The sequence below is a fragment of the Colius striatus genome, chromosome 8 (assembly GCF_028858725.1).
Source record: "Colius striatus isolate bColStr4 chromosome 8, bColStr4.1.hap1, whole genome shotgun sequence".
Lineage (NCBI taxonomy): Eukaryota > Metazoa > Chordata > Aves > Coliiformes > Coliidae > Colius > Colius striatus.
This window is the reverse complement of record NC_084766.1, coordinates 17,187,644-17,206,430: the sequence shown is the minus strand read 5'-3', so window position 1 is coordinate 17,206,430 and position 18,787 is coordinate 17,187,644. Positions and strand designations below refer to the sequence as shown.

Genomic DNA, 18,787 nt, shown 5'->3' with positions numbered 1-18,787 from the left:
CCACCATAGTTTTGTGGATTTAGAGTGCTGTGGTTGGTTGATCTCAGCTGGCTGTCCCAGGCTCACCTGGACGCTCTTTCCCTCCCCTCCTCAACAGGATGGGGGGAAAATTAAGATGAAAAGGTTCATGAGTTGAGACAAGGCCAGGGAGCTCAGTTATCAGTCACTGTCACGGATAAAACAGAGTCAACTTGAAGAAAACTAATTTAATTTACTGCCATATAAAATATACTTGTATGGTGAGAAACAAAGACAAAAATTAAAAGACCAGTTCAGCTGCATGGGGCCATGGGCCTGTTGGAGGGGCTGTGCCCATCCAGGGCAGCCCCAGCCTCTCCTCTCAGAGACACCTCAGCCTCTGCCTAGGCATGGGCACCTCTACACACATAGAAATCAAATATTTTACTTCAAGTACCTGTACTTAATCAAATGCAAAGGAGATCTTAAAAGTAAAAGATTCCCCATGACTACTATTACTACTAAAATTCCCCTTGCTAAAGCAACATTTAAAAATGGCATAATAGAAATAAAACATCCTTGAAAAACGGCAAACTGTAGGTTACAGAACCTTTTTAAAGTGGCTTCTCTTGGTGCTTTTTGGATCAATTTTGCCATGCTGTTTTAAGAGAGTTTTAGATCCCTCAGAGGTGAGTTCAGGAAGACCCCTGCCTGTAGTAGCAGGAAAGACTTGGGTGAGTAAAAAATAATATTTGGTACAATCTGTCTAAAGACCACCTATGCACTACCCAAGAGACAAGAAAAAAATCTCTTTGGAAATGATTTCATGTTGATGCAGATCAGCTAACTTTTAAAAATAAGCACATATTTGCCTCATATCTAAGAAATCACTGTGTGAGCACATCTAAGACAATCAGGTACAGTTCTTACAACATCACTCAGTTTAAAGTCATGAACAATACAAAAATGACTAGTCTGGAAAAAAAACCACTCCCTTACCCACAACCAACTTTGCATGTTGGGAATGGAGCTGGAGGGCAAAAAAAGAGTAACTCCTGCCATCCCTCGCAGTATGTGCTTTAGCATGAGGCACATAGCAGCAGGTAGGAGAAGAATATCTGATCCAGCTCCTTTGGGGTCTCCATTGTAGCGAAACAGGATTCACAGTGACTGCCCAGTTAACTGCCAAGGGCTCTCTAGAGGTGCCCTGTGAGATGAGCATTACGCCCTTCAATAAAAAGCCAATTTCTTTGTTAAATTGGATTTATTAGATTGGTTCAGCTGGGCCACGAGTCTATCATTTTTTTTAATATTGGTAAATTCTCTCTCAATAGGAAGACAGGACCTTTAACATTAGTCTGTTTCAATAACAACAGAAATCAATTTCACCTTCAGTATTTTACTGTGGTATATGTGTGCAACTAAGGGCAAACAAAATGTGGATCCAAATTAGGGTATCAATATTGCAGGCACAAATATTAAAGTCAGCCTTGCTTAACAAATATTATAACACTAGTTTACTTGCTTAGAAGTAACAGTATGGTAAGTGTTGCAGCTGAGTTTAATGCATGAAACTCCAGTGAAAAGAGATATTTTCAAATTTTAAGTATACAGCTTCTGAAATCCTGCAGTCCAGATGCCCAAAGCTGATAGACAGGCTATGACTTATTTTTCAAAACCTCTGAGAAGTCAGTGGCACTCCAGAGAAATCAATGACCATAGTACCATTACAGTCCAGGCCATTTCCATCCCACAGTCTACATGCAGATGACAAAGCCAGGTGCAAAACAGCCTGAGGCACTTGGAAAAGTCATCAGATTCCAATGCCAAATATTTTAACTTTGTTGTTTCCATTACTCCCCCTTTCATCACTATTTATGCTGTGATCAAATCTCAGTGCAGCATTTAGCTTCACAAGACCACCAGAGAGAGCCTGTGAGCTGCTGACATTAATGTACCGACTTCTTTAACACCCAGTAAGGATGTTTACTCTTGTGATTTGTCCTGAAAGTAAATATTTTTGACACTTCATTAGGAAGAGATACACGACATCTCAAGAGTTGCATTATGACTGTCAAAAAAGAGAAAGAGCTATACTTGATATTACAGCAGTGTATCTTCCCTTTGTTATGTACAAGAAATACTGATGTCCCCTCAATTCTGCTGTGATTGAGTACTGATAAATATGTATGATTTTAGGAATTACCAGGCCAAATCCAGCCCTCCTGTAATTCAGCATAATTGTGCCCACACAAATGGAGTTTTGTTGGTATTGCCATGTGGCTCCTCCAGCCATCACCCATCCTCTCGCTCAGCGGAAGAGGCAACTGCTGGGATACTCCCTGAACCCACCACACACCCACATTGCACCAGCCAGACACCAGCAGAAACACACTGCTCTAGGCCCCAGCACTAAGGGTATTGACCACAAAGCCATTAACAGTAATTCTTTGTCATTTCATTGGCAGCCATCTCTCTGAGCAAAAAGACCAATAAGCCAAGCATTCCTGGTGACTGGATCTCCTGCGTGAGGACTGCCAGCACAACTCACAACATTAAAATCACTGTCACTGCAGAGACAGCACAGAGATGGACACGCTGTCAGCATCGGCTTTGCTTGTGGATAGGCAATGTCTAATTCAGCACAGCACTGCAGTGGCAGAGTGGTTAAGGGTACAGTTGCTTTGCTGCCAACAAAAAATGCTTTTAACACATCAGTTGCCCTCAAACAGAGAGGACGCAAAAGGGAACTTTCTGTTTAGCTTGGTTTTTAACTATAGGAGGACTGAGAGCTTCAAAAAGCATTAGCTCGAGTATGGAAATATAAAGGACTCACTAGAGCCAAGTCAAGCTGCATGTCTGGAAGACAAGAGATGAAAATAGATGAGTCAAAAACTAGGAGTGGTAAGTATCCCTTCAGTAATGCCTCTGGTTACAGTTACAGTTTAAACTAGTATGCATGTTTTTTTTCTGGTGTAATTAACACAAGACTCAGGTTGCACATGAACACCTCACACAGCAGCTGTCCCTGAAGCCTATCCAAATATCTCATAGCTGAGGATTTGGTGGAAAGAGATTGTCAAGGAGGTTAAATTTGAGAAGCATTTGCCAGGAAATGAAGTCTGAGGCAGTCTGTGAGTAAACCAAGCTGATGACCATGAGTTCAAAAGTGCTAGAGACAGTTAACGGTGTGAAAGAGGGCAGTAGTGATGGAACACACACACACATACATACACGCACACACACAAAGAGAACTGCAATAGCTGCAACAAAATACTGGCTTAAGTGTCTGCAAATCACAAAGTAAAACTGCCTCTAAGCCAGGACAATGGCAGATGTGGCTTCAAAACTGAAAATATTCAACAATCTGTAAATTCCTACCAGCAAAAATGGTCTTGTTCTAAAAGCTGTTTTATGTGCCAGCAACTGATTGGAAACGGTTGAACCTGCCATCTGCTAGGAAGAAGAAAAAAACCCCAATAGCCCAGTCCCATTCATTTTACATGCCCTGTCAGCATCCTCAGGCTCCTGATTAAGGGTGACCCTGCTAGGGAGTCTGGAAAACATTTAAAATTAACAATGGCATTTAGCTCTGAGCAGCTAGTTTGAATTTAGCTCATGCTGATAATGATAAAAAGTGTAATTGTCTGATGGTTATGCCATAGCTTTACGAATTATGGTTAATGAAGTTTTTGATCCTCATCTCAGCCACTGGCAATTCTGGTGACAATATCAAAGTGTTATTGCCTCATGGCATTGCTTTTACAACTCTCTTCAGGTGAGGGGATAAGGGCCCTACCAGAATACTGTGACTGTGAGGCCACACAGTTGCCTCCCATGCTGAGATATTCCCTATGGAAATGCGCCAGACTTGAGAAATGTAAAATAATCACCTTTATTTTACATTTCTCTTGAAGTCAAAGATTAATTCCTTTATGCTTTAAATGCATAATGGAATAGGCATGCTTTCAAAGGTACTGCCATATAGATGAAAAGCTTGTTGCTGATCACTGCCCAGCCCGCTCCGAGTAAACCTCAGCTCCACAGAAACTTTAGAGAAATACAGGTAGTAAGAAGAAAAAAAAAAAGAAAAAAGTGAACGAGAATTGCTCATTTTTTCCTCCAGTGGTGTCTAAAAACTCCAGGTGTGGAAACATAGACCAATTTTGATAGGCTGTCTCATGAGAAAAAATGTTGAAGAGATGTTCTCAAACTTTTATTTTGAAAAAAAAAAATTTGGTTTACAGTATTTTCCTGCTGAAGCAGTTGCAGTTAGTGCTCAATACGGTAGGTTTGAGTGTATGTGCTGGGAGGGAATGTGGACCACAAAGTTGATCTTCCATGACATGGGAATGATCCAGCACTGTGAATGCTCCAGGTACACTCCCTCCCGTCCAGCCCCTATAGTAGTACTTCACTCTGGAAAGCATATGGAGGACCAACAGTCTTTAAAACATTAGAAAATGACATGAGAATTGAAATCATCTAATATTACAATTGAAACAATCACAAAGGGTAGTAGTTTTTCTGAATGCTGACAAAGGAAAACAATAGTGCTGGTTTTTATAGTATAAAGGTTAGGAAGCCAACATATTATCTGGAGAAATGTTCTTTGAAAGAAATTACCTGTGTGCTTGAAATGACTGTAATATTACTTTTTGCTGACAAGCAGCTTCCTGTCAAAGGCCAGATGTTACAGCAGATGTGTGTGTTTCAGGGTATGCTGTTGTCACTGCAAATAGGCTTCAAACTAGATCTTCACTTCTACCAAGAACGTTTCCTCCCTACAGATTACTCACTGTGATTCATGAATCACATTTTAACTAATAAAGATTGTGACCTGCAAAGCAGTTAATTTTTATGAATAAGTTCTGTTTTGTACATGCAAAAACAAAATTGGAGAAGGGAAAAGTTTGTGATTCACAGCAGAAAGCTGTCTCATGGTGCCTAGGATTCAAGCTCACTTTGACAGAACTTGCCACTGTGAAAAGGTTTACCTGTTATCCCAAGGAAAAAGGAAATAACAGAAATCTAGAGGTTATAGGCAGAAAGAGAAAATAACTGGAGACTTAACACAGATAAATGTATTTGGGCAAAAAAGTAATCAAAGTATTCTCTCTATAACACATACCCATTCCCAAGATTTTTAAAACATGTATTCTATCAGTGCTTCAGATCAATATGGAATCACTACAATAGAATGCTTTCAAGGATTATGGTTAAGTAGAGAGTAATTCCTGTTCCCCTGTGCACCATTAGGTAAAAATCTGTAGCATAAAATGGCTTTCTTTTACTTTTCTGTTCTATATATGAAGACATTCAAACAGTAATACAGGATGAAGTTACATTATGGAGTCTATCAGAAAAAGGCACAAAATACAGAAAAGGCCTGAAAGGAAAATATGATCAACCATATTGTAAGAATCAAGTTTCCTTCAGGATATAATTGCATTTCAGACTCTGATGGCTCCTATTATCATGAAACCTCATTGCTGGCTTCATATTAGACATTTCTATCAAACACAGATCAGTCACTTCAAAAGACTTTGTTTCACTGACATTTATTTTGGCAAGCTTTCCTTCTGCAAAAAAATCTCAGTACAAAAAGATATTTGTAAAGTGAGGAGTAATTCAGAAAATAAACCTCTCTCTTTACTGGAACTAGGACCTCTGATATTTCCTCATTTAAATGCACTTTAGTAAACAAAACTAGAACAATTAATACTGTAAAATAAAACATTTAAAGAGAAAGGGCTAACCACACATAATTACAGTGAAAAGTCAATTCCTGCTAGTAATTTCCCTAAAGATTGTTTTGATTTTAGTTTTGTTTTTATCGAGCAGATTGAAAATATTGTGTATGTGGCTAAAGGAAGTCTGATTCTAATTCTGAGCGGAAAACCAGGGGTTATATAAAAATACCAGTGGTAAACTAGAATAACTAATTCTAATAGAACAAAATGCAAAGCAAATCTCCAACAAAAAAATTAATAAATTAGTACTTATGAGTATTATGTCTGGTGTTAATTAACATATTCCTAACAAAAAGCACAAAAAGGCCTTTAATTATGGAAATGGACTCTTACATACACTGAAAATTCTGGAGGAAAACCAGAGAATTGCAGAAAAGCGGAGAGCACATAAAAGAACATTATAACACCAGGCCTCATCAGGACTGTACAACACCTGAATTCTTTTTCTGAGCTTCACTAGAACCATAATTAAAGCAATTATCCAGACTGCTGTTCCATTACTGCAAGTCCAGCACAACAGTTGAGGGGAAAGAGAAATCCATATAACCAGCAACCGCCACGGCTCCTGACTGCTCTGTGGTCTGGTATCACAACATCAACCTGGTCTCAGAAGATGTTCAATGTAGTGCATATCTTTGGGGGAAAGGAATAGATGTAACAAGACTGCAGTGTGAAATTGTGTATAGGTTTGTGAGCAGGTCACCTCAGCTAGCATTTCAAGAGAAATAGTGTTTAACAAAGCACCAGACTTCATGCTGAGCCATTAAAGGACTAAAGCCTCTGTTTAAAAGTGGCATTTGAATAAATGTGTTCCTTTTAGTTTTTTTTAGTAGTTACCAGCTTTCAGGGGACACTAGCCTTAGAACAATCAGACTGGCATGGTATATCATTAATCAAATTAATTCTAAATAAAAGTGACTTTTTAATAATGCTTTGTAGCATCCTTCTGAGCTCAAACTTACCTTTTATCTTCTTACAGTAATCTTTCTAAAAATCTAGTGCAAGACAACACATTACCCTATTATAAAATGACTTTATATTCAAATGCCTATATTTAAGAGAGCAGTTGCTGCTGCTAGCAAAATTGCTGCATCTTTTGGAGCTGGGAGAAGCAATCTGTAATATTTGCCTTAGTCACATATGTAATTGTTTTGATGAGAGAACTGTATCCGATATTTTATATGCCTATTAGTCCCTAAATACAATTTCTGTGTAAAATTATGTACTCCATACAAGTTTTCTCTCTCCCTAACTTTTTTTTTGTTGTTTGACCCATAACAGATTATTTACTCCCAGTGCTACTCACTAGGCTGTATGGCATAATTAGTGCTGAGACTGGGCACTTAAAAAATAAAACTGGACTTTACAAAATATTTTTCAAGAGGGGAAAAACTGCGTTTTGATGAGAGGGGTGAAATTTTCTTCAAGTCACAGAGTAAAGAATGATTTGAGTAACTGAAGTTAAACATACAAACATTCAGCCAGTATATTTGTGATGAATTTAACTAAAAACAATTTACATAAACTGCCACATTAAAAATGAATGAGTACAGAAAATCATTAAGTATTGTTGAAGAGGAACTAAATGTGCTGGGTTTTTCTAATTTGAAAGTCATTGTTTTTGCAGAAGGCCATAAAGCTTCTAGTCTTATTTTAATATAAACTACATTCATCAAAAATGAGCCATTCTTTTGTGCCAATAACATTGTATGAAGACAGAAAGTTGAGAATAACTTATTTACTGCCAAAATGAGACAGCACTGGAGATGTGCCATATGGAAGCTTACAGGAGTGTCAGTGGGGGGCAAAGCCTGGGCAGAAGATGCCCTGCACACAGCCCTGCTCTCCTCAGTGAAAATGCAGGTGCACAGCTGGGAAGAATGCTTTGAGAACCTTAATACATCCCTTGGCCTGGACAATTGCTGGAAGAGGCCTCTGCAGATCTTGGTGGATCACCTGGGGGTAAGGGTTTGGGTATAAGCACAGCTGTTAATCTTAGCCAGTGATGTAAGCACCTCTTGCTATGAACACCAATGCTGTTCTGACATTGCAGATTGTTTATCTTTCTCAAACTATTGCAAAACTAGATACATTTTAAAAAAATAAAACATCATTTGCCTCTTGCTTGATATAGCTCATGTATTCTCTACAATAAAGACACAGAAAATTTCTACTCATTTTATAAAATAATTTTTGAACCTCCTTAGTGTCTACACTGGTAACCACCTACAATTCAGTACTTCCTAACTACTCTCAGCTTATCCTTTCTATCTCCTACTTGATAAAAAGGAAAAATTATATTAGCTTAAACTGTCACTAACTGGTAACTGCTGGCAAGTGCCCGCTACTGGAATTATTATGCTTAACTAATTTAATTACAACAATGTCAAATAAAAGGAGGCATATCTTGTAAATCACATTTGCCTTCAGGAGCCATATCAGTAACTAGATACCAGCCTTTCTGATTACAGCAATTAACCCACCCATCGATTCATCTTCTCCCTTGATTATTCCACTCACAGAGACTGGACAAAGCCGACCTGCTTGCACAGGCCCTCTTCAGACAAGAGGAACTGGGTTAAAGGTCCATATTAAAATAGCTCCACAGTGCCCAAAAAGACCTGCCTACTTGTAAAGCTGTCCAGAGCTTCAGCAGACTCAGCTCTTGACCAGTGCAGCCATGTTAGTGTGATCTCCCTCCTCGCCTCTGATGCTCAGCTCAGGAGCACATTGCAGACCTCAGGAAGCTGAAACTGAAGATAACTGAACATAACAAAAACCTGTGTGATGTTCATTCAAATCCTCTGCTAAAGACACAAACCTTGGACCTTGAGCTTTTAGGAGAAAGGAATGGCTTCAAGATGAGTCTTGGTTTTCTGTCATGATCCTTTGCCCAAAACTGGATACATGGATAAATGGTAACAGTAACAAAACCACTATTTGCCACTTGGGCTTAATGTGAATTCCAGACCCTAATCTTCAGATTACTTCAGATAGGTAAATATAGGCACTCAGATGATGAGTTGTTACCTCAAGTAGTTAACTCCCCTCTTTGTTTTCAATTTAAATAAAATAGCAATGACCAGCTTCTTGTCATAAATCTAACCCTAAATTTCAAACGCTATCTCCTTCTGCCTTTCCAGAAAAAGGCACCTCTTGATAATGGACCTAGTGCTGGCGTTTCCAAAATTAAGGCTTTCAGAAGCAGCATCCCTGACCAACCTGACAGAAGGCTGTTGTTGGAGAATTTTTATTGGTACTTATTGAGGAAAATTAAACACACATGAATAAGATACAAAAATACAATAAATGAATGTGATTTATTTTTTTTCTGAAAGTCTCCTAAAATACATTTAACTAATAAATTATGCTATAAAGGTTGTGTTATACAAAAATTTTGCTACTATATGAAGGCAGAATGCCAAATGGTTGCCTTCCCTTAATGCTTCCACCACTTGGGCAAAATAACTTTGCTGTATTTTATGCCTTTCACAGGAGAAGGTAAATGTAGGTGCTTACAATATGAATTATGAATTATCTGAAATATGAATTTTCTTTGTTTGTGACTTAAATGTCTCTGTTCTATACCATCTTTATTATACATAAAAGTTACATAACTGATGAAAGCCATGAGAAGTGACATTGAGTTGCATCTTTATGATATAAAAACTGAAGATAGATCCTATCTCATCTTTGATCAAGTGCTTTTTTTTCCTTATTTCCTCCTCACTGAATTGGTTTGTCCTCATTTCTCTTCCAATAGACTTAAATGTTTTACAGATTCCACTTTATCCTTTCCCCTGTGCCATTTCTTAAGCATCTCACTTGACTTAGAGAACCAGATCTTAACAACTGCCTCTCCATATTGCCAGAACAATAAATATCCTGCTACAAAAGAAGGTTATGATTTGTATTAGCCCTGTCCACAGATGCAAGATGATGAGGGAATGATGAGTATGTGTTGGTATTAAACATACACATGGAGATACAGTGACTGACAAAGAAAAGGTAGATTGACAATTTCCAAAAAACTGGCCTAACTATCCAAACAATCCACTATCAACAGAAGTGTTTCACTTTCAGGTTTTCAAGCAAAATCTGTAACTTATAGATAAAAATCCAGAAAGAAACCAAAGATTCCATAATTGTGTGAATCTAGGATTTAATCAACAAAGTCCCCCTAGTACTGCCAGAATGCCTCAATTTGTTAATACGAGGAAAACAGTGGCTCAATTCAGAGTCCATTATGTTTTCAGTAAAAAAATAATCTTACACTTTAAATAAACACTCACTCCTTCCCCTAGGATAATGTAATGTATGTAAGAAAACAATTAGAAAGTTAATATCACTTCTACACATTTAGGACCTATTTATTGACAATATCTCCTCAAAGTATAGGGGAAAAGATGGCACGTTTGGGTCTCAGTATGCATGAAGTGTTGCATAAGTTTCTACAATGGCGACTGTATGGCATTGCTGTGACAAATAACATTACACTTCATAATTAGAAAACATTTGTTCACTATGAGTCTCAAAAACAGTGATTGCAGCCATCTACATTTTGCAGGTTAACATCTTTCAACCACAAAAAATATTCTGCTAGTCAATACTCCATGTTCAAGGATCAAAGTTTTCAGTTACAGGAAGAATGAAAACAAGCTGAGAATATCCGTTTCTTTTCAAAGTTACTCAGATGTCATAAAAAAAATTAGCAACTATTAATGAACGTAGAAGGTGAAAGCAAATGCATTTAAAACACCTACCAAGAACCTAGCTTTGACATTAGAACAAACATTTTAATAATCTTTACAGTGCAAGCTATGTATGTCCTTTATTAATGTCCTTAAAAATTCTAACTTGGAAAACTAGTAATTTAATTCTACTCACCTGAACTCTTCAAGAGAAGACATTCATTTGATTAATTCTTCTTAATACTAATTGGAATAGGTATTGTATGTAATTATAAGAGCAATTATTTTTTCTTCTAAAGGACAGAAAATAAGCTAACTAGCACTGACTGCTGAAAATGCCTTGTGCTAGAACAATCAATTACAGTCTGACTTTCTGCAACAAGCAGTTCTCAACTGTTTCTAATTTTATTTTAACTAAGCACATAGTTAGTTATGTTTGATGTCATCCACCAGTAACAATTTCTGTCTTATACTGTGTTCCATGTCGTCTGTTAGCAAAGCCAGGGAGTATTCTATCATACATTTTAAAAGAAACAGGTTTGACACATGAAACTGTAATTTCTTCTGTGTCCTCCTTCCATAGTCTTTTTGTGTCCCTAGATTGCCTTTTCTTCATTAAATGTTTCTGAAGGGTAAAAAGCACCTGGATATCCCTTACTTGTATGATGGCTCTTTTTCACACACTTACTTCCCTGACACACATGAACATCCATGCCTAAGAAATCAGGAGTGACTCTTTGAAAACCAGGTAGGCTTTCACAGTCTAGTCACATTTTGTATGATCAACCTGAAGCATAATCTTTTCACTTTTGTCTTATGTTTAATTTGCTTTCTTATATGTAACACTCTTTCAATATAGAAGATAGAGAAAAAGGAATCCATAAAAAGAAATTCTGCAATTCTTTTTCTGAACTATTATTTTCAACAATTTTGCTTTACAGTTTCCTTTACAATTTCTTGTAAAGAAATCGACTTTAAAGTAAACACATGCTAGATTACTTTTTTTTGCTTCCTTTATGAGCCTAAACTACTCACACTCACACTTGATAAAGGAGAGGTAAGTAAGCAGACTTTTCAACAAGCCACCTGGGCTAATTACTTTTTCATCTCTGCTCATCACCTTTCCTCCCTACACCTCCCTTTTAATTCAGGATTGCTACTTCTTTTTACTACTCAACGTTCTCCTAATAACACTATGAGAAGTTGCACTGACTTTCATCTATCAACCGATTTTATCTGACCTCATTCTCCAAACTACTTTGCAAGTAGGGCATGGGTCTTTCCATCAGGCAGGCTTTCATGCTGCTTGCTGAACAGGATGCTTTGCTATACTAGGAACATATCTGAGGCAAAGTGGTATTAAGGCATTAAGGCACATTTTTGCAGCTGGGTTACTGGCAAGCACAAGTTCTCCCCTAGTACCAGCCCAGGGCACTGTGTAATGAATTCCTGACTAGATCCTTTCAGTAGGTCTCTGTCTCACCTGCTATGGCTTCAAACACCATCTACCTGCAGAAGGGGCTGGGAAAAACTGGCATAGGGTGGATTGTAAACTATAACATTCCCTGTCTAAGTTATCTTCAGTAAATTCCCAGCTTTTTACTTGGACTGCTCTATGTGTTTCTAAAAACGACCAATACAGAAATTCTGAGGAAAAAAAATTGCCTATGATAAGCATTGTACTAAAAAAAAAAAAAAAAGAAAAAACAAATACTGTGGAGTAGTTTGCTAAGTAAACAATTTCATCTAGAGAGGATTCTAGCCAACAGTCAACGTTTAAAAATTTCCCACTTTTCTGCCATTTCTGGGCTTGCTTTGAGAAGGAGTGCTTGAAACAAAAAAAGCAATGGACAACTTTATTAAGCTCTGGTATTCTTTATTTCATTCCTGGTGCTCTAAACACATCATGAGGTCAAAGTAAAACTCTTAGCAGGTCCTGTTTCTGTGCCCTTTCATGCATAAGCTAGAATCAGCAACTTCAAAACTATCCCACTAAAGCTTAAGGTGAAAAAAATACGCAGGAGGGCTGCTGAGGTAACAAAATAAAGGCAGGGGAAACAAGCTGACTTGGAAAGACCTGGCAACTCGGGCTGTCTCTAGTGCAGAAGGTTACATCATAAAGCATTTTATAGAAAAAAAAAAAAAGCTTTTCTTCTAAGCTATTTTTCTGTCAGATATAACTCAGATTCTATATATTAACTCTCCTTGAACTTTCTTGATTTAAAAAAACCTCTACAGAGAGTCAACTTTACTCACAATTGTGTCACATTGCACAGACCTGAAATTGCTTTGCTGGCCTGAAAGAGAAACTGTTCTTTCCTTTATACAGTATAAACGTGCTGCTGACAAAGTAGTCAGAAAAATGTAAGGCAGAAACTAGTGTTGAGCATAAATTAATTCTGTAACAATTAACATATTTAAAATGACCGCTACGAATTGTCAAATGAAAAATGTGCACATAAAATTCAATAGAAGGAAAACCTGGCTTTTATGCTCAAAATCAACCTTATGTCAGTAGCTGCTGGAACACAGGGCCAATGCATGTCAGTCACACACACATAAATGGAAATCATCACACTCCTATTCATACTCAAACATTGATTTCACAAGAACAATTACCCCTTCTGTGCTCCCCATACTTGTTTATAAAATGAAATCAAATGAAAATTACTGCCAGTGGCTGAGAAGTTGAAGCAGTTTTTACAAGAAACGTATTTCATAATCTCCTGTGAAAAAAATCAAATCAGTGAATAAATATTTTCCCACTGCAAGTGGATGGTATTGAAAATTTGTCAGTCTTACCTTAACTTTAAGCACAGAAGAAAACATTCTGGCATCTTCGGACACTCCTCCAATGTACATTTTTTTGGTAAAGACAGGTACATGGTCATTTTCATCCTTTACTTCAATGAATACCTTGGCCGTATTACCTAAAAGAAGGAAAAGTATACATAGAACACTGAAATAGATCTTAGACACCTAATGGATTTAATACATTTGCAGTTTAAATGGACCATGTAAAATAATTGTATGGATAATACTGTAAAAATAAATACATTAGAAATAATAGCCCATTTAGGATGAAAAGTGCCCTCATGGCCAAGAAGGCCAATGGCATTCTGAGATGCATCAAGAAGAGTGTGGGCAGCAGATCAAGGGAGATTCTGCTCCCCCTCTACTCTGCCCTGGTGAGGCCTCATCTGGAGTCCTGTGTCCAGTTCTGGGCTCCTCAGCTCAAGAGGGACAAGGAATTTCTGGATAGTCTAGCTCAGGGCCACCAAGATGAACAGGGGACTGGAACATCTTCCTTATGACGAAAGGCTGTGGGAACTGGGGCTGTTCAGCCTGGAGGAGACTGAGGGGGAATCTCATTAACATTTTATTTAAAAGTATTTAAAAGGTCTATGTCAAGAGGATGGGGTGGCACTTTTTTTTTTTGTCTCAAGTGACAGGACAAGGGGTAATGGACAAAACCTAGAACACAAAATGTCCCACTTAGACGTAAGGGAAAACTAGTGTGAGGATGAGGGAGCCCTGGCACAGGCTGCCCAGGGAGGGTGTGGAGTCTCCTTCTCTGGAGTTTTTCAAAACCTTCCTGGATGCGTTACTGTGTGACTTGATCCAGGTGGACATGCTTGAGTATGGGGGTTAGACGGGATGATCTCTACAGATCCACTCCAACTCCAATCATTCTGTGCTTCTGTGGAAAGTATGAATTTGGAGGAAGTCAAGAGGTTTTGAGCGTAAATTTTAAAATTTATCTTTATTATTTCTTCATTTGCCATTTTTTCTTCATTTTTTTCTGAAGGAAAACATGGAGCTGAACTTTGTAACTATATAAGAAATTCTTCCTATTATCTGTACACCTTAATTTTGCTATTAGGGCTATTTAAATTCACCTGTAGACAAAAAAATCTGACTATTTGGGGACCTGTTATAAGACCTGTAACTACTTTTTCAAATAAATAGAAAAGCACGAACAAGAACACGGTATTTCAGTTACATACATTTTGGTCGCATTAAATTCTCCCAAGTGTTACAAGAAGTAAAGAACAGGTGATGTGTACTGTTAGTTATGTTGCAAACAGCAGCTGGCTTTTTCCACTTCACGTGCATCTTGCTTTACGTATTTTAATTATTACTAACTCCCATGCAAATACTTAATGAGTGATTCTACCACAGTGCCTCTAAACTCACAAATGGTCATACAATACTTCTGGCTAACTGGCCTCAACACCTGTTAATTGAATATAGGACTAAGTCTGTCTTCATCACAAACCTGTCCTGGCCCATGGGAACTCCAGAAGTACTACTTCCTCCCTAAAGATCCAACACATCTGCAAGCAAAATACTGCTGTTAATTTGGGGTTTATTAAACAGTTACTGATCCACTCCACTAAATGGTAAACGTCTCTCTCCTTCCGCAAGAAAAAACATCTAGCAAAAACCATGGACCTAGTGCAAAAATCATCCAACTGCACAGTAATCTATAGCAACATCTGTTTGTCCCTCTTAGAATTGTATAATCCAGAGAGATTGCTGGAAATTATGATATCCAGTTCATTAAAATCACATTTTCAAGTGATAAATTGCCTCATTTCAGAGTTGGTTTTCCCAACTTGTTTCAGTGCCAGGGTAATTTACATGTTGCACAGGTGCCATGCTGATCTGAGTTAGCGTCAAAAGGCAGTCTCATTTAAGAAGAGCATATAGCTGTATCTTTAGGGGAGAAAATATTAAAACCCAGATTATGTCTTAGGGTGCCAAAGTCACCAAAGATAGTCCATCTGATGGTCCAGCTGACAGGAAACAAATGAGGACTTAAAAAATGCAACTGAAATCTGAGACAGACATTTAAAATGCTTTCCAATCTGTTGGTATAGAGAGAAAAAAAACCCCAAAAGGAAATGACATTTCCTCAGAGGAATAATCAATTATTCACCTTCCATGCTGATCTGTGCAGATACGTTGAACAACTTGTAGGTGCTGTTACTTCATGGAAAAACGGCTTCATGACAAGCTCTCTTATGGGCATGAAAACCCATCATGCACCATCTGAATGTGTGTAATATGGATATAATGGCCTATTTATAATCAACTCCAGTTTCCTTATGTTCATTTTAAAAGGCTGCTTCTTACCTTGACTACATTATTTATTACAGTGAAGAAAAATTTCAGTCTAAGAGGTATTTTGAGGCTCTAGGAATAGTTAAATCTCTCTATTGTTAAACTGGATCCTTGGTCTTTCTGGCTGCCATACTAAGTTACAGTTAGAAACTGCAGTCTTGTTGAGAAAAAAAGCGAGCTCCAGGCAGGCTTTTTTCACTGCAGCTCTGCCCTTTAGGGAAGAAAGTAACTGCACAGGATTGTAGACAGTGTGTATTAGTGACCTTGCCCTGCAGAGCTAATAAACTGTTCTATCAATGGCTGGCACTAGTTTGCTGCTGTAAGGAAGATCTTAATTGTATCACACTCAGAGCTGGTGGCACTAGGACTTTGCTTGCCTGCACTAGCTTTCTCTAAAGCAAATTCAATGTTGTTTTGCATACTGCTCACTATGTCCATCATCTCAAGTCAGTTTTGGTGAGGTGGCTCAGCCTCGTGCAAAGTTTGCTTTGCAATTTGCTCAAAAACATTTGTTTAATTTGCTAGTAGTGGTCTGAGCTGCCTAAATGTTGATTTGCTTAGCAATGGTTGAATGCTTTGAAAATGAGGACTGAAAGTTATTACATTAAGCACAGAGCAAACTAAATACCCTTCATATATACAGGCTAACATTAGCATCACTAACATTAAACATATACCTTCCTTTTATCTTACTGCATAATTTTTATACACAGTTTATATTTCATTCAGTCTGGCAGATAGAGAGGAACATGGCATCTGTGAACTCCTTTGCACTGTGTGCTTTTATCTGATTCCAGCCTGCAGCTGGCTGCAGAGAAAGACTCCCAGCCAGTCACAGAGACTGCCTTATTCTCCCATGAGTAACCTTAGGAGAAGTGAAGAAATAACCTCAGGAGAAGCATGGAAATCCCTCATCAGAAACTGCCACATGTGCAAAGGTTGTACACTCTCCTTGCTTCAGATATTCCCTGTCCACAGGGCTTCAGAACCTGAGGACATAGGGAATGAATAATACCCGTACCTCCAACACTTTGACACCTCCAGGTCCCTGCCTGAGTGAAAAGGCCACCCAGCCTGAGTCAGCTTTAGACTCTGGCATTAGACTCTTTTGGCCTTCATATTCCAAATGAGTCAATGTTCATTCTAAATTTGTTTATGTGTGGCTCCAGACCTCTTTTCTGATACCCGAAGGGAGGCAACAGCATCCACTATATAAGGTGTACTCTTGAGTTACTGATACTCTCACAGGAAGGATGCTGAACACCAAAGAACATAAATATTCACACTCATCTCCAGAGGGTTATTTTCTACCCCCACGGATGAAAAACCTCGTTTCTTTGGTTACTAGATCTGGAATCCAGGTCCAGTTACATTCTTTTGCATGCATTCTAGGAGATGAAACCAGAATTTACTCCTCTGTGGTACCTCTTGTGAGAGCTCATGCAATCAAAGTATAATTCTTATTACTGTGACTGAGCTTCCTAAACAGCTGGCATAGGGAAAGAAGAAAAAACACCTTTCTCTGGATAAAGCAGAACAGGAATGCTATGTTGGCCCAAAAGAGCAGAGAAGGAAACTGAGTGTTAGAACTGCCTTCCTTCAGCTGTAAGGGAAGAGTTTCTCTGCACATAAAGTCTTCAGATAATATTTGATAAGCAGTTTCTTTAGTTTTACTTTGCATTTTTATCACTAAGACATATTTATTGTCTGGACTTTTCATACCAATTAGTTCAACAGTCATGAAGGTTAAGTCAGCCTCCCAGACAATACACTGCAAAGGAAGTTCCTGCATCACCATCTCCTGCAAGGTCTCTTGTGTTCCATTTGTCTCTTCTCTTCTACATTCCCCTGAGACGAGCTGCAGTGCACAAGAGTGTACAGATCTGCAGCTGCTTGTCAGTAATCTTCAGCTGTTAAGAACCAAACATATCACATGCACTGCTCCAGCTAAATAATCACTCCCAAGACAAGAAGATGAGACATTTGGATATTTCAGCTTCTGCGATTTGCTTGTGGAGAGTGAAAACACCCTGAAAGCTTCTCCAAAGGAAATCTGAGGATTCTCTGAAGTACATAAAACTAGTAGATCATGTCTGAGTAATACAGAAAATAAAAACTCCAGGGAGCTGCTCAGAAGTAACGTGCACTAGCATTCCCAGGAGTTTTTCCCCAAACAGACTTGTTGGAAACTCTTTTCTGGTATCACTGCTTATCTAAGTAGTACTTATCACGGGCCTGATTTATGTGAGCCTGAAGTTTCTCACCAGACTGCAGAAACTAAGCTGAACTAAAGCAATGCTTTTGAATACTGGGATAGTGTCAACTATGCTTTGAGTGTTACTAGATTTGTTTTACATTATGCTTTCATCAGTGATACTGCACTTGTCTTCTATACTGTGCCAAACCAGCCACTGATGCAGCTGCTCTTCATGCATCAATAATTTTAACATAAAAACCAGCACCTAGCTTAAGCAGTAGCCGCTTGTTCTGCAGTAGGTAGTTCTCCAGTTGTTCTGCAAATTCTTCGCTATTAAAAGCTCATTTCTGGGAATGAGAATTGTAATTCATCAGAGTTCACCAGCACTTTGCTTTACTACTGTCTTATAAGTTTGTCGAGCAAACTTTGCTCTTTGCCAGGTCAACTGAATTGAACTGCAGCTGCACTCAATCTTCCCTTACTAAATCTGGCAGAACCAAACAGGAATCTGCAACAAATATTTTTTCAGTGATATTTTGATCTAAATCAGCACGTGCCCATAAAGCCTGAAGAAGCTCAGGATATGCTGTAGCTCATCAGGAACAGTGAACAAAAAGAAGCTTTGACGAAGATGTAAACAGAAGCCTACTTGGAACAGCACTGATCCAAGGCCTGATTTACATTAACAAAAAACATCTGTTTCTACCAAATAATTAATTGACAGGGAGGCTTAAATTTTATGCAGTCTGTCTAAAATACATTGCTTTGTTGCCTAGAGAAATTTGAAGTTTGTCCCAGTGGCTTTCAGGGAGACTACCCCAGAGCTGCGCGGCAGGGGAAGCAGATTCATAGCTCTTCAGGCTCTGCAGCAGACTTTGTGTATCTGTCACGTCTCCCAGATTCAGGGACTGGCACGGCAGCCAACTTATAAAAACACCACCAATATGAACTTCTGCAACATGTTTGAATCTAAAATTGCTAGGCCATTCAACAAATCAATAATACAGGGATACAGAATTCATTTTCATATTTAACTTGGTAATACTATTGTTCCCAAGTAC

At 38.3% G+C, this 18,787-nt stretch overlaps 1 protein-coding gene across 1 annotated transcript in view; it reads right to left on the bottom strand.

The window, feature by feature from the left end:
• The window catches only part of PCDH15 (protocadherin related 15), a 495,784-nt gene that overhangs the window by 50,634 nt on the left and 426,363 nt on the right, over nt 1-18,787 (bottom strand). The window contains exon 26 of the mRNA XM_062000927.1: nt 13,205-13,332. Within this exon, the coding sequence (XP_061856911.1) occupies nt 13,205-13,332 (128 nt within the window). The remainder of the gene's footprint in view (nt 1-13,204; nt 13,333-18,787) is intronic.